The sequence below is a fragment of the Paroedura picta genome, chromosome 17 (assembly GCF_049243985.1).
Source record: "Paroedura picta isolate Pp20150507F chromosome 17, Ppicta_v3.0, whole genome shotgun sequence".
NCBI lineage: Eukaryota > Metazoa > Chordata > Lepidosauria > Squamata > Gekkonidae > Paroedura > Paroedura picta.
The window spans coordinates 4,564,243-4,577,722 of NC_135385.1; the positions used below are offsets into that span (position 1 = coordinate 4,564,243).

The 13,480-nt window shown below is 49.1% G+C and overlaps 1 protein-coding gene across 5 annotated transcripts; it reads left to right on the plus strand.

Moving 5' to 3' along the window:
- The first annotated feature begins 2,803 nt into the window (after nucleotides 1–2,803).
- On the plus strand, nucleotides 2,804–12,403 carry LOC143827136 (uncharacterized). Of its 5 annotated transcripts, none has more exons than XM_077316454.1 (6): nucleotides 2,804–2,954; nucleotides 4,184–4,324; nucleotides 5,390–5,483; nucleotides 7,008–7,167; nucleotides 8,446–8,598; nucleotides 9,030–12,403. In XM_077316454.1, the coding sequence occupies exons 2-6, from the start codon at nucleotides 4,197–4,199 to the stop codon at nucleotides 9,200–9,202; spliced, it is 708 nt and encodes a 235-aa protein (XP_077172569.1). In that variant the 5' UTR covers nucleotides 2,804–2,954; nucleotides 4,184–4,196; the 3' UTR covers nucleotides 9,203–12,403. The 5 variants fall into 5 exon arrangements, with proteins under 5 accessions (XP_077172569.1, XP_077172571.1, XP_077172568.1 ...); XM_077316456.1 differs by lacking the exon at nucleotides 2,804–2,954 and adding an exon at nucleotides 2,981–2,999; XM_077316453.1 differs by lacking the exon at nucleotides 2,804–2,954 and adding an exon at nucleotides 3,480–3,781.
- Nucleotides 12,404–13,480: the final 1,077 nt, after the last annotated feature.

Consider the following 13,480-nt stretch of genomic DNA (forward strand, 5'->3'; position numbering starts at 1 on the left):
TGCTATAGGCCAGGGCTGGCCAAACTGTGGTGCTCTGGATGTCCATAGGGGCTCATGGGAATTGTAGTCCATGGACATCCGGAGAGCCAGTTTGGCCACCCCTGCTGCCGGATAACTGCCATCAGCTATCTAAAAATGAATGCTTCAAATCTGTCTCCAAAGCACACTTTTGATGGGATCTAGGAGAGGAAATTACCATCTCAGCCTCCCCTTTTTTGGGTTGTGTGTGTGTGTGTATAAATGCATCTTTAAAATGCATAAAGTGAACAGTCTTGTAAATATGTTATAAAAGAACAAGACTGCATACAGCAGGGATAGTCAACCTGTGGTCCTCCAGATGTCCATGGACTACAATTCCCATGAGCCCCTGCCAGCATTCGCTGGCAGGGACTCATGGGAATTGTAGTCCATGGACATCTGGAGGACCACAGGTTGACTATCCCTGGCATACAGGACTGATATATTCAAACTACAAACCACTTTCTATGTCGGAGCAAACTGGAAACAGTAGAGTTAGGATCCATTGTTACCACCGTGTGTACAATTCTAAAAGTCACATTCCAAAGATGCCGCAGAACGAGGATTGGGCGAAAAGGGAGTACTGAATCCTGGCAGACTCATTTTTTACTGGCAGCAAATGCAGCTGTTTTTAACACTTCAAAACTCCAGAGCACGCTGCTGGAATGAACCAGTGGTTTCTGTACCTCCCTCCTGAGAATCCTCTCGTCTGTCCTGTAAGTCTTGTGCAGTGAATTCAGAGCACAACCTCCCTTGGCTCAGATTTCATTCATGCCACGCTCTGCTCTGTTCTCCTGGAGCTCACCATCCTGTTCTCTTGGAGCTCACCATTCTGCATGAACTGGGGTTTTCAAAGCCCCCAAGGTGTGTTGGTGACTGCCTGTGTCAGGGAGTGATCGGGAAGGGTGGGTCACCTTCCAAGGATGCAAGGCTGCCGTTATGGAGCTGTTTTATTAACCCTCGCAGCCCAGTTCTGAAACCCACTGGCCCAGCCACTGAAAGCAACAAGCCTCTTCAGCATGCAGGGAAGGGTTTAAAGCCACACGAAAGCAGCTTCGTTTGAATCGTGGGACTTTATCCAGCTAGGAGCAAGTCACTTCATCCCAAATTGCAACCCATTGGGAAAAAAAGGCCCTCGTCTTTTTTTATCTTTTAAAATCTTTTTTTTAATCTTTTTTAAATCTAAGAAGCCACATTGCACTGAAAAGGTAGGTGCAACTGACTTGGGGTGAATATTAGCTTCCTGGATTTTGCCTGGGGTCCCCAGCAGCTCTAGAGCGTAGAGATGAATTGTGCATTTTAATTGTCGAATGGAGAAATTGTTCCCGTTGGGATAGGCCACCTCGAAGCTGCTCCAGGCCTCACCTTATTTTTAGCTGGTGGCTCTTTTTGCAAGCCTGTCTCCTACCTCTTCACTTGTTCCAGCAGGGAGCCCAAGGCATTGGCTTGAGGAGGGGGAATTCATCTGACCATGCTGAGAAAGGAGGACACCCCTCACCTTTCAGTGGCCTGGGTTGAAATCTGCAGAAATCCGATAGCTCTGTGAATCAAGGGACGCCAAGCGATAAGGGCTGGGAAAAAGTCACTCAAGCAACAGAGAAGACTCTGCCTAGGCCGATCTAGGCAATGAAAGGGATGCTTTTATTTTGCTTGTGTTGAGTACTTTGTTCTCCATCCAGAAAGTACTTCTTAGAGCAGGGGTAGTCAAACTGCGGCCCTCCAGATGTCCATGGACTACAATTCCCAGGAGCCCCTGCCAGCATTCGCTGGCAGGGGCTCCTGGGAATCGTAGTCCATGGACATCTGGAGGGCCGCAGTTTGACTACCCCTGTCTTAGAGGCTAGCTGGTCCCAGTTTTGCCCAAAGCCATAGCAAGCTTGGTGGATCCACTGCGCTCCTCAAAAATTAGCAAAAATTATTCTAAAACATGAAAGGAAGTGGTTTCTGGAAAGAGGGATAAAATACAAATGGGCCATAGAATTTCTCTCCCCTATGGAACAGTTCTGGGAGAGGGTTGCACACTGAATTCCCTTCCATCTCAGAGTCTCCACCCATTTTAACAGTAATAAGGGTTTATTTTGGCTTGCCTGGCTTTTTCGCCTGCTTGGTCATTTTTGAAAGAGATGACCCTTCGTTAACCAGGGGGAAGCAACCCCATTGTCCCTTCCAAGACATTTTAATCCTTGCCAGGGTTAGTCTGCCAGTACTTCCACTTAACTATGCTTGTGGAGGAATAATGTCAAAATTAATTTGAATTAGTTTGTAGAAGGAATACTGGATTCAAGAGCACTTTGCCAGCAGTTCTGGAATTTGATTTTCGGAGTATTGTACGAAAGATTTATTGAGGTGATGAGATTTCCCTGAGCTCCCCCCCCCCGCAAAGACAACATAGGAATATGTTGTATTTTTTATTTTGAGACAATGCAGACGTTATCGATCCCCCCATCCTTTTGACTACGAAGGGTTTTCTAAGCTGTTTACTTTGTGACACAGCAGTTTATTAAAAACCATATTGCTTTTCCTACAGCCTAGATTTACTTGGTTGATTTGTAAGAAAAACCCTTCATTGCTGTTTTTTTTTTTTTTGCAGGGGTAGTCAACCTGTGGTCCTCCAGAGGTCCATGGACTACAATTCCCATGAGCCCCTGCCAGCATTTGCAAATGCAAACAGTTTTACCAGCGTTTGCAAATGCTGGCAGGGGCTCATGGGAATTGTAGTCCATGGACCTCTGGAGGACCACAGGTTGATTACCCCTGGTCTAGTGTAGGGGGTAGACAAACTGCGGCCCTCCAGATGTCTATGGACTTCAATTCCCATGAGCCCCTGCAAGCTCCAGCGTCTCGGTGGTCGGTGGCCAAGGGCCGCCCCTTGCACGCCCAGGGGGCGGTGGCTGGAAGCGCGCGCGCTCTCTCTGCCGCCGGCCTCCCCCTCGCAGGTAGTTCCGTCGGAGCCCCTCGGAGGCCTTGCAGGCGGCAGGAGGGTGGGCGTCTTCATTTGAGGGCGGTCCAGGGGGGGGGGCGCGCTCTGGGTCAGGCGGCTTGCAGGGGAGGCGGGCAGTGCTGAGTTGCAGGGAGCGAGCATGACTCAAACAGGCGGTCGCAGGCAGAGTGACTCCGGAGTGGGGATACAGCTGCCAGGGCAAGGAGAAACCGGATTTCATTCATGCATATATCTGTCTATAAATCAGGGGTAGTCAAACTGCGGCCCTCCAGATGTCCATGGACTACAATTCCCATGAGCCCCTGCCAGCAAACGCTGTCAGGGGCTCATGGGAATTGTAGTCCATGGACATCTGGAGGGCTGCAGTTTGACTACCCCTGCTATAAATGTATGTCTCCAGGGGTAGTCAAGCTGCAGCCCTCCAGATGTCCATGGACTACAATTCCCATGAGCCCCTGCCAGCAAACGCTGGCAGGGGCTCCTGGGAATTGTAGTCCATGGACATCTGGAGGGCCGCAGTTTGACTACCCCTGCTATAAATGTATGTCTCCAGGGGTGGTCAAGCTGCAGCCCTCCAGGTGTCCGTGGACTACAGTTCCCAGGAGCCCCTGCCAGCGAACAACATGCTGAAGGTTCCGAATACTCCTATTGGGGGAATCTTCCCCCCCTCAGAGCCAATGGCTGCTCTTGCTCCGGAATCCGCACCCTCCCCCTCCCTCCAGGCCTGCTGTGAAGGAGCCTCTTAAGAGGGAAAGGACCTGCTTCAGAGAGCAACGGAGGGGAGTCTGAGGGAAAGGCCTACCTTGCAGGGTTGCTGTGCAGGTGGAACTGCATGCTGTTCATTTCATTTATTTATATTCATGTTTCTTAACCGCCGCTCCCGGACTCTGCCAGCTCGTGGCAGATTGTTCTAAAATCTTAAAACCCACGTCAAATACACAACAATACAATCCTGGTGGCAAAAACCAATTGATATCTCGTAGTAACAGCCAACACCACCCCGGGGGCTTATGTCAGGAGGGGCCCGATCTTCCTAGTGGTGTGTCCCTATTTGGTGGCTCCGGGCGGGTTTACTTAGGAATTGATTGCAAATATGATTTACTTCTGCTACATCACTCAGCGTTGCTGTGAAGGAAGTGCGCCCTGGAGATGTTTAAGGGTTCTGAATAGATTTGAAGGTTTAGGTTGTGTCGGTCCTCTGCTTCGTTCCTTGTTTTCGCCCAGGTATTTCTCCAGCATGTCACTGGAAGGAGGACTGTTCACCTGTGACGATCATACCTCCTGGAGGCTGGTGCTGAATGCCTACTGGGAAGTGCTGGCAGCTAAAGGAAAGAAGCAGAAGGAATTGGTCGCCTTAGATAAATGGTAAAGTAAAGGTCAAGGTATCCCCTGTGCAAGCACCGAGTCATGTCTGAGCCTTGGGGTGACACCCTCCAGTGTTTTCCTGGCAGACTCAATACGGGGTGGTTTGCCAGTGCCTTCCCCAGTCATCACCGTTTACCCCCCAGCAAGCTGGGTCCTCATTTACCGACCTCGGAAGGATGGAAGGCTGAGTCCACCTTGAGCTGGGTTGAACTCCCAGCCTCATGGTTAGAGCTTTCAGACTGCATGTCTGCTGCCTTACCACAAGAGGCTCTTTAGATGGTAAATTCCCTTTATTTTGACTCGGATCATTTTACGGCAGCAGGGTTGTTTTTTTTTCCCTTACCGATATTATCCTTGAAATCACATAGGCCCTGCTTTTCTGCTCGCAGCAATCCTAGATGGCTGCTTTTGGAAATAAAATTACTAACTATAAAACAGTTCATAGACATGGAAACGATGCCACTGGGGTCAAGCAGCGGCCGTACTTGAAAAGAGCAGCCAGCTGTGAAGCAGCTTAAAAGAGCCTCCCCACTGGATCAGACCAATAGCCCAGCATCCTCCCCCCCCCCTCCCCCCCAGCCAACCAGATGCTCCTGGACGGCTCAAAGCAGTGGCACAGAACCCGCGGCTTCCCCCCGAGGCTTGCAGCTTGGCAAATGGCATTTAAAAGTACCCTGGCACTAGATGTAGCAGTTCCTTGGCTTATGCTGAGATCTAGCTCACAAGTCCTTGCCGTGAAAGGTAAGGTTCATTTCTCCACCTGTTTTTCTGTTGAAACTCCTTTAATGTCTATTGCCATGTAAGATTATGCCGTGTTTCTTAAGTTGAACTGTGCTGGAGTGGATGTGGTTCCTGGCAACACAGGGGACTTTAACAAGCACTCTTGAGTCCAGCTGAGTCTCCGCTGATTGTGGAGGACCCTTGATGAGGTCCCCTTGCTCCCGGGTGGGGCTTACTGGAGCCCCCGTGAAACCACCTGTAAATCGGAGGAAGGAAAACGTTTGCTTCTGGCTGCTTTTCTCAGTGTTGTGCAAAAGGCTGTTTCTTTTCTGTCGTGGCTTGTAGGTATCAGGAGGAGCTGCCTGTTGCCATTGCGGAACGGAAGCCAAGATACTTGACTCTGGAGGACCTGGTCAAGCTGATGGGCTGGAAGCTTTCCGTAAGACATCCGTCTCAATATCCAGAAAAAGTTCCTGACAGTTAGAGCGGTTTCCCAGTGGAACAGGCTTCCTCGGGAGGTGGTGGGTTCTCCATCTTTGGGTTCTCCATCTTTTTAAACAGAGGCTGGATAGCCATCTGACAGAGAGGCTGATCCTGTGAAGGTTCAAGGGGGTGGCAGGTGATAGTGGATGAGCGAGAGGGTTGTGAGTGTCCTGCATAGTGCAGGGGGTTGGACTAGATGACCCAAGAGGTCCCTTCCAACTCTGTGATTCTATGACAGGTTGTCAGAATCTATTGCCTGCCTAATAGCGGTAGTGTGATACAGGTATTAAAGGGTTCACAGAATCATAGAGTTGGAAGCGGCCATACAGGCCATCTAGTCCAACCCCCTGGAGAGCCAGTATGCTGTAGTGGTTAGGAGTGCGGACTTCTAATCTGGCATGCCGGGTTCGATCCTGCACTCCCCCACATGCAACCAGCTGGGTGACCTTGGGTTCGCCACGGCACTGATAATGCTGTTCTGACCGAGCAGTAATCTCAGGGCTCTCTCAGCCTCACCCACCTCACAGGGTGTCTGTTGTGGGGAGAGGAAAGGGAAGGCGACTGTAAGCCGCTTTGAGCCTCCTTCGGGTAGGGAAAAGCGGCATATAAGAACCAACTCTTCTTCTTCTTCTTCTTCAACACAGGATCAGCCCTAAGCTGATGCTCAAAACCATGCACTCTCATTCTCTAGCTCTGAGCATGGGCATCTTAGCAATTTCATTTTGTGCAGCTTGGGTAGCCATGTAGAAGCCACGTACCTGGCCCCTCCCTTCCACAACTCCATCAGTGCGCTCTGGACCTGCTTGCACTGTTGCATTGTTTGCACTGTTACAATTATCCATTATTAGTATGATCGTTATGGTATATGTTATGGATTGTTTCATGCGTTGTTTATACGTTTTATGTAAACCGCCCTGAGCCTCTGGGGAGGGCGGTATATAAATAAAATAAATAAATAAGAAGAAGAAGAGTTGGTTCTTAGATGCCGCTTTTCCCTACCCGAAGGAGTCTCAAAGCGGCTTCCAGTTGCCTTCCCTTTCCTCTCCCCACCACAGACACCCTGTGGGGTGGGTGAGGCTGAGAGAGCCCTGATATTGCTGAAGAAGAAGAAGAGTTGGTTCTTATATGCTGCTTTTCTCTACCAGAAGGAGTCCCAAAGCGGCTTACAATCGACTTCCCTTTCCTCTCCCCACAACAGACACCCTGTGGGGTGGGTGAGGCTGAGAGAGCCCTGATATTGCTGAAGAAGAAGAAGAGTTGGTTCTTATATGCTGCTTTTCTCTACCAGAAGGAGTCCCAAAGCGGCTTACAATCGCTGAGAGAGCCCTGATATTGCTGCTCGGTCAGCACAGCTTTATCAGTGCCATGTGGCACTGGCTGTTTCGGGCGCAAACGGCTGCTTCGGACACCGAAACGCCCAACCTTACAGTCTGCCCCGGAGGTGCAGGCGGGAATAACTGGAATGCTTTTTTCCCTCCAGAGAGGCAAATTCCGCCCTCGTCTGCAGCAGCTGGTGGCCACAAACGCCAGCGAGGCGGTGCAGAGCTGTACTGAGAAAGCCTTCCGGCTCCTCCCGGATGTAGCAGCTGCCATAACTGAGCTCAGCCGGCTGAAGGCTGTGGGCCCGGCTACGGCATCCGGTGAGCATTTTGACTGTGAAGGAGCGACAAATGGAGAGGGGAAAACGCTGCACACTGCTGGGGAGAGCCATGTCTCTTCTGAACATTGCTGGGAGGCGGCGGCTGGTTCTTTTGAGTCCAAGGGGGCTTCCAGAGCTGGGAGAGTCCATTTTGCTAACTCATGATCCCTGTCTTGGTAGACCCACCTTCCCCTGAGGTGTTTGTGGCGGCCCTTTTCAGCACCTTCCTGGAGCACTGGAGCTTTTTAATTCGTTGCTGCTTTTTAATTGCGGATCTTTGTCACTCCCCTCAGCTCGCCTGGCGCTTTGTATTCAGCGCGCTGCTGTGGCTTTTGTCTGGTGTCACTATCCTCTTACGGAACGCTGGCAGGGGCTCATGGGAATTGTAGTCCATGGACATCTGGAGGACCACAGGTTGACTACCCCTGGTCTAGACCAGCCTTTTTCAGACTTTTGACCGTGGAGATGCCACTGACATTTTACCAGGCTTTGAGGCACCAGGAAGTAATGTCCGTCTGGCCACGCCTCCCTGCCACGCCCCCCAGAAGTGGGAGGAGCCTCAGGCAGCAAAGGTTTAAATGGCTGCCGTCCTACCCCTTCCCCAATCCCTCCCGGCCCATCATAGGTTACTTGGGGAGGAGACAGGTCAACCTGCCCAAATACTAGAATACCTTTTTGCTTGGAGCTGGAGATACAGGATGGGAGGGCTCTGCTCAGCTGCCATTTTGAAAACCCTCATGTCGCAGTACCGTCGAGGGGCCTTTGCGGTACCATGGTTGGGAAACCCCTGGTCTACATGTAGTTTGGAGAACGGACGGGTGCCTAACGGAATGCAGGACCTGACCATCTTGGATTCTTTTCTTTTTAAATCAGACCATGAGGGTCATCAGTGCTTTACAGAATTCAAGGTCCCCGTCCCAAGGAGCATACCGTCTTCTGTGCGCATAAGGGAGGGGAAGGATGTGGAAGCCGTGGTACAACTGCAAGAATCACCCCCATTCGCAGTGGGTGAGGGATGGTGGTCTCTCCGAATACTAGCAAAGAACCCTCACTTCATAAGCAGGCGTTGCCCCATGCTGAGGTTATGTGCGGTGGCTTCCAAATTGGCCGCTCCAGGCTTCATTGTTATTTTCTAAAGTTGTGAGTTTTCAGCAGGGATGTCCTGCCTTTAATCAGGCCCAGCTGCCTGGACAGCAACCGTTGGCTGCACTTTATAAAGACGACGCGATCCAGAAGTGTTTGCCTTCTGATTGTCAAACCGGCCTGTTTTCCGTTGCAGCAATTTTAGCGGCAGGTGCGCCGGACGCTGCAGCGTTCATGGCGGACGAGGCAGTGGAGTCCGTCCCGGGCCTCGCACCTGTCCGATACACGCTCAAGCACTATATGACCTACCTGGGCAAGATCCAAGCCTGTGCGGAGAAGCTCAACAAAAGTAAGTTGAGAGAAACCAGGCTCTGGGGAGCATTTATTTGGGGGCGTGCAAGGTGCTGAAGGAGTTCTGTTCTTGGTCATCGGAATCAGGAAGCATATTCAGGGATTTGCTGATTGCCACTATGGGGTGGTAGGTGAATTCCCCCCAGGCCAGGCTGGATTCTGGAGATTTTTGGTGGGGAGAGATCATTTGGGCTGGAAATTGGGGTCACTGTGGGTGGGCAGGTAGTTGTGAGTGTCCTGCAATAGTGCAGGGGGTAGGACTAGATGACCCTGGAGGTCCATTCCAACCCTGATTCTATTATGTGAAGCCCGAAGAATGTTTCAGGGGTTTCTCAATGGTAAAAAAAAGTTGAGAAGGGCTGCTATAATTACAATTTTCTAAGTAGGATTCTGTCTGCATTTGGCCTTCTCATTTTGGGTGTTTTTTAGCGGATCCAGAGAAAATGTGGATTCCGCACCTGGTGGAGAAGTGCCTGTGGGCTTGGGCTGTAGCCAAAAAACTCCAGCTGCCATTGTTCCAGGTGCTTGATGTTGAGCCGGAGAAAGGTGAGTGCAATGTGGAAGTGGACGAGGAGCTCCCCCCAAAACGGAAGAGGAAATGAAAAACGTGTTGGCTGTACAGTGATTTTTCTCCCCCTCTCGCCACGGAGATAAGCTTTTAATGTGGATCAGACAGGCAAGAGAACAGCATTTTGCTCATATCCCACTGAAGGACAGATACCTCCCCTACTCTGCGCCCTTCCTGGTTTCCTTTATTGGGCTGCAGTTTTCTGAAAGCAGGATATGCACCCAGCCATTGCTCACTGCCCCAAGCCGGGTGAGAAAAGATGTCAGGCCAAACTGGAACTGGGACTATATTCTGTTAATACAAGCGGGACATTTGGACTCAAGGAAATACAGTACAGGAGTTCAGATTTCACTGGCTTCCCTCTACTCTGACCTCTTTGAACAAGATTTCCTGCCTCCTTCTGGTTGGAAGAGTCTTTTCTTCTCTCTTCTCCCTCGAGAATCCAATCTCAAGAGGATTTGTGCTTCCTACTCCTGTCCCTGGATCCCAGCCTTGACTCTGGCAGTGCCTGTCCATCTCTCGTTTGCTCGACCTTGAGCTGAACTTTCACCTCTCCCAAGGAGTGTACTTGGAGCACCTTCACCTCCAACAAAGGCCTTCTCTGGAGTTCAGATCCTGCCAACTTCCCTCTCCTCTGGCCTCTTAGGATGAGATTTGGCGCTGGTGATCTTATGCCTTCCTTCAGAAGAGTTCTTTCCTTTCTCTTTCCTTCGTCTCCTCCCTTGAGGACCAAAATATAGAGAGGACTTGTGTTTTGTACTCCTGTCTCTGAATGGTGCCCTTGGCTGTGGTGTCCTTCTTGCTCACTGGACTTGGACTTTCGCCAAGAAGAGGACTTGGAGTATCTTCACCGCTGTTCTTGAGATCGAGACCTCTAGAGAACTCTGCTCCTGGATCCAGACCTGGATCGTGTCCATCTTGCGCTTCCTTCTCTCCATCTCATCCGATCCAGATTTCTCTGCCACTGGTCCAGTTTCTCATGGATCTGAATCAAGCCTAGGTGCCTCTGAAGTGATCACCAAGACAGCAATCTCTGCTTAGGTCCACGTAACAGACCTCGCACACCCCATAGAAATGGAAGAGGAACTGAAAAACTGCTGCCATGACTGCTTTTTTAAAAGAACTGCTCAATTATGCTGAGAAAACCAGCAGCCCCCTAATTCAAGCGCAATGCTTTCGTCAGCAGAGTTGACGTGTCGGATGGTTCCGGGACTCTGGTTTCTAGCGCCAAACTAGCTGGCTGTTTTTTGCAGGATAGGCTGCTTGTGGGATCTAGGTTGCTAATGTTGTAGGGCAGATTGAAAGGAGCAGTCCAGGGCAACAAGGTCAGCTTCGTTCATGCAAGCGAACAAGACAGCGGAGACCAGAGATGGTAGGAGGGGTTGCACTGCTATGGAGGGACTGTGGACCATTCTTCAGGGTTTCACTTTGGAATATTCTACCCTACTTCGGAAACTTTCTGTGGACCTGAACAGTTGGAATCTACACTTGCAGGCAGTCCCTTTTTGCTTCTTCAGGGCTCTGCCAGCTCCTTTTCTGGCACGTTTGAAGCAGGGCTAAAAGTCACCCACAAAACAATGAATTTTCAAACCAATATTTAGTCATTTGCAATAAAAGTATCGCAGAAAACATGAATAAAACAGGGTTTATTTCGCGTGGAGCATGTGTAGCCAGCAGGCCATATGTTTGAAGGATTGTCTGGCAAACCAGGCAAGAGACTCTGGCTTGCCATTGCTTGTTTTTGCATCATGATCCTAGTTTTCCTTGGAGTTCTCACCTCCAAATACTTACAAAAGCTGACTCTGCTTAGCTTCCGAGATCTGACCAGAGCAGGCATATCTGGGCTGTCTAGGTCAGGGTTATAAAATAGGAATTCAACAATAAATCGTAACAGCAACACTCAGCATTCCCTAGATGGACATCATGTATGAGCAGATAATGATTTAAAATATTTAAAATTTGGTTACTTAATAAACCTGGAGGAAAGGACATTTCATGGGTATTTGTGGATTTGCTGTGTAGATTTTCCTCAGTGAATTCAAAGACTGGTAACCACCTCTTTTGTGAAGTTAGATGCGCCCAATGCTATTGGTACTTAAAAAAAAGATACTTCTGTTTTCTTCCAGAGTTTATGGGATCAGAAACAGAGCTGCAAGCTAAAGCAGTAGAACAAAGCTTTATTTTGGATATTGTTTCATGCCAGCAAAAATGGCCATTGTTTTTAACAGGATCTTTTATCTTGGAATATTTTGAACCCAAAATTCTTCTCGATTTCTACTGTTTGAGGGCACAATCTGAGGAGGAACCAACAATGTGGACTGTGGTCCATACTGGAGTCCATTCTCCTATTTATCATTTGATTTTTAGACTGCCCCTCTCTAAAAGTAGGCTTGAGGTGGTTTACATTCATAGACAAATCTAAAACATCCTAAAAATTAAAACGACCCAACCCCTCTTCCTTACTGCAACCCCCAGAATGGGCTAAAGGCCCAGAACATATGCCCAGCCAAAGAAGAAAAGGGGAAAAAAGGGGGGGGGACCTAAAAGAAGAGGAGAAGCAGGAAACCCCTGTGATGTTAAGCTGGTTCCCTAAGCATTATGCTCCTCTTCCTGTTTCCCCTTTTAAAGTATACACAGGACATTTTTGTAAGCTATATCCATTAAGTATATTTTTGGCGTTCTCTGGTTAACCTTTGATAATGCTTTATTGCTTCAGGATTTCTTGTGGCCAGTGTAGAGTTCCAATTATTGATTTTTTTTTCTCTCTTCTCATTGTTCTGTGGTAGGATATAACAAAAATGAATTTTCTTCTAAGCTCTGCATCCCAGACTGAGGGCTTTTCTGAACTTATTTCGTGCTTGTATGCCCCATCATGTTGCTGTTTTTTCCTCCTGACTTTTGCTTCCTGAGTGTGGGTTCTTCTGCATGTCTTTCTCGCCTTTTCTTTTCTCACCTTGTCTGCATGTCTTTTTTCTGCATTTTCTGTTTCTTGCTTATGTACACACATTGTGTGTGTGTGTCCCCAGAAAGGACTACATTTGCCAAGCCTGTCTCCGAAAGATCAGAAGAATTTGTATTTATTTATTTTGATGCTCAGACAGTTTGATTATATTTCTCATAGTCCCTGATTGTAAGCTCACTGAAGGACAGGCTCTTAGGGGTGGTTACAGAGGTTTACAGCAATCTCCTGCAGTCGCCTCAGGTGGGCAAAGCATCCCTTAGCCGGTTTGCTGGGTTGGGCGGTATCTAAATTACATAAAAATAAATAAATAAAATTTAGCATGGCTTCGCTGGTTCATCCTGCTGTTTTCTTCTCCCCTGCAAGTGAAGGTTTACAAATCTGTGTGGGGTCTGTGATCTGTCAAATGCTGGACAAGTCTGGCAAGAGACAATATTCACACTAGAAGCGACTTACAACTTTAATCCCATTTCTGATGGGTCAATTGGCTCCTGGCGACATTGCATAAAATATCAAATGCATTCTTGACGATTTCTGCTCCTGCTTCCCCTCTCCCTCCAGAGACTTGGGACACAGGGGTAGTCAAACTGCGGCCCTCCAGATGTCCATGGACTACAATTCCCATGAGCCCCTGCCAGCAAAAGCTGGCAGTGGCTCATGGGAATTGTAATCCATGGACATCTGGAGGGCCGCAGTTTGACTACCCCCGTTAGAACATTTAAAAACAATACAAATACGTGCAATAGATAGAATCATAAAGCCAGTTAAAACATTGGATTTATTCTAAAAAAACAAAACAGAAACGAGCACGAGGGAAAGAAACCTTAAAATCCAGCAATTAAGATTCAAAAAACACAAATACAAGACAGAATTACAACAACAGCTGTGGATCTAAATGGAAATTGCTGCAAACGACTTCCAAATATCTAAAAGTGAGTCCACACACAAGGGCTGTTCAGCCCACTGGTGGACTTAAACGTTTCTTCTTGGGGCTCTCCAGATTCCCTTGGCCTACAATTCCCATGAGCCCTTGCAAGCCAGCCACGCCTCCACAGACCATCTTTTAGCCTCCAAGAGACAGACAGGAGCCAACCTCCCGCCGACGCAGACTCCCTCCTGCGCCGCTCTTCGAGTGGCAACGGGCGGCTTGGGCTGCCGGGAATTGTAGTCCTCCTGTTGCTCAGCTCGCCTTCGTTTCCACTCGCCGCCCGACTCCGCGGCCTACAATTCCCAACAAGCACCGCGCCCGACTACGCTGGCTGGGATTGGCTCTCTTCTCTCGGCTGTTGTAGCTGCACAGAATTGAATTCTACTTTCGCCCAATCAAAGAAGCCAGGAGGCTGGGCGCCGGAC

Excerpts from the sequence above, each read along its gene's own strand:
- LOC143827136 (XM_077316452.1), top strand. The coding sequence starts at position 4,053 with ATGATTTACTTCTGCTACATCACTCAGCGTTGCTGTGAAGGAAGTGCG. Across the intron at positions 7,168-8,445 it reads GGGCCCGGCTACGGCATCCG|CAATTTTAGCGGCAGGTGCG; the intron begins GTGAGCATTTTG and ends TTTCCGTTGCAG. Across the intron at positions 8,599-9,029 it reads TGCGGAGAAGCTCAACAAAA|CGGATCCAGAGAAAATGTGG; the intron begins GTAAGTTGAGAG and ends GGTGTTTTTTAG.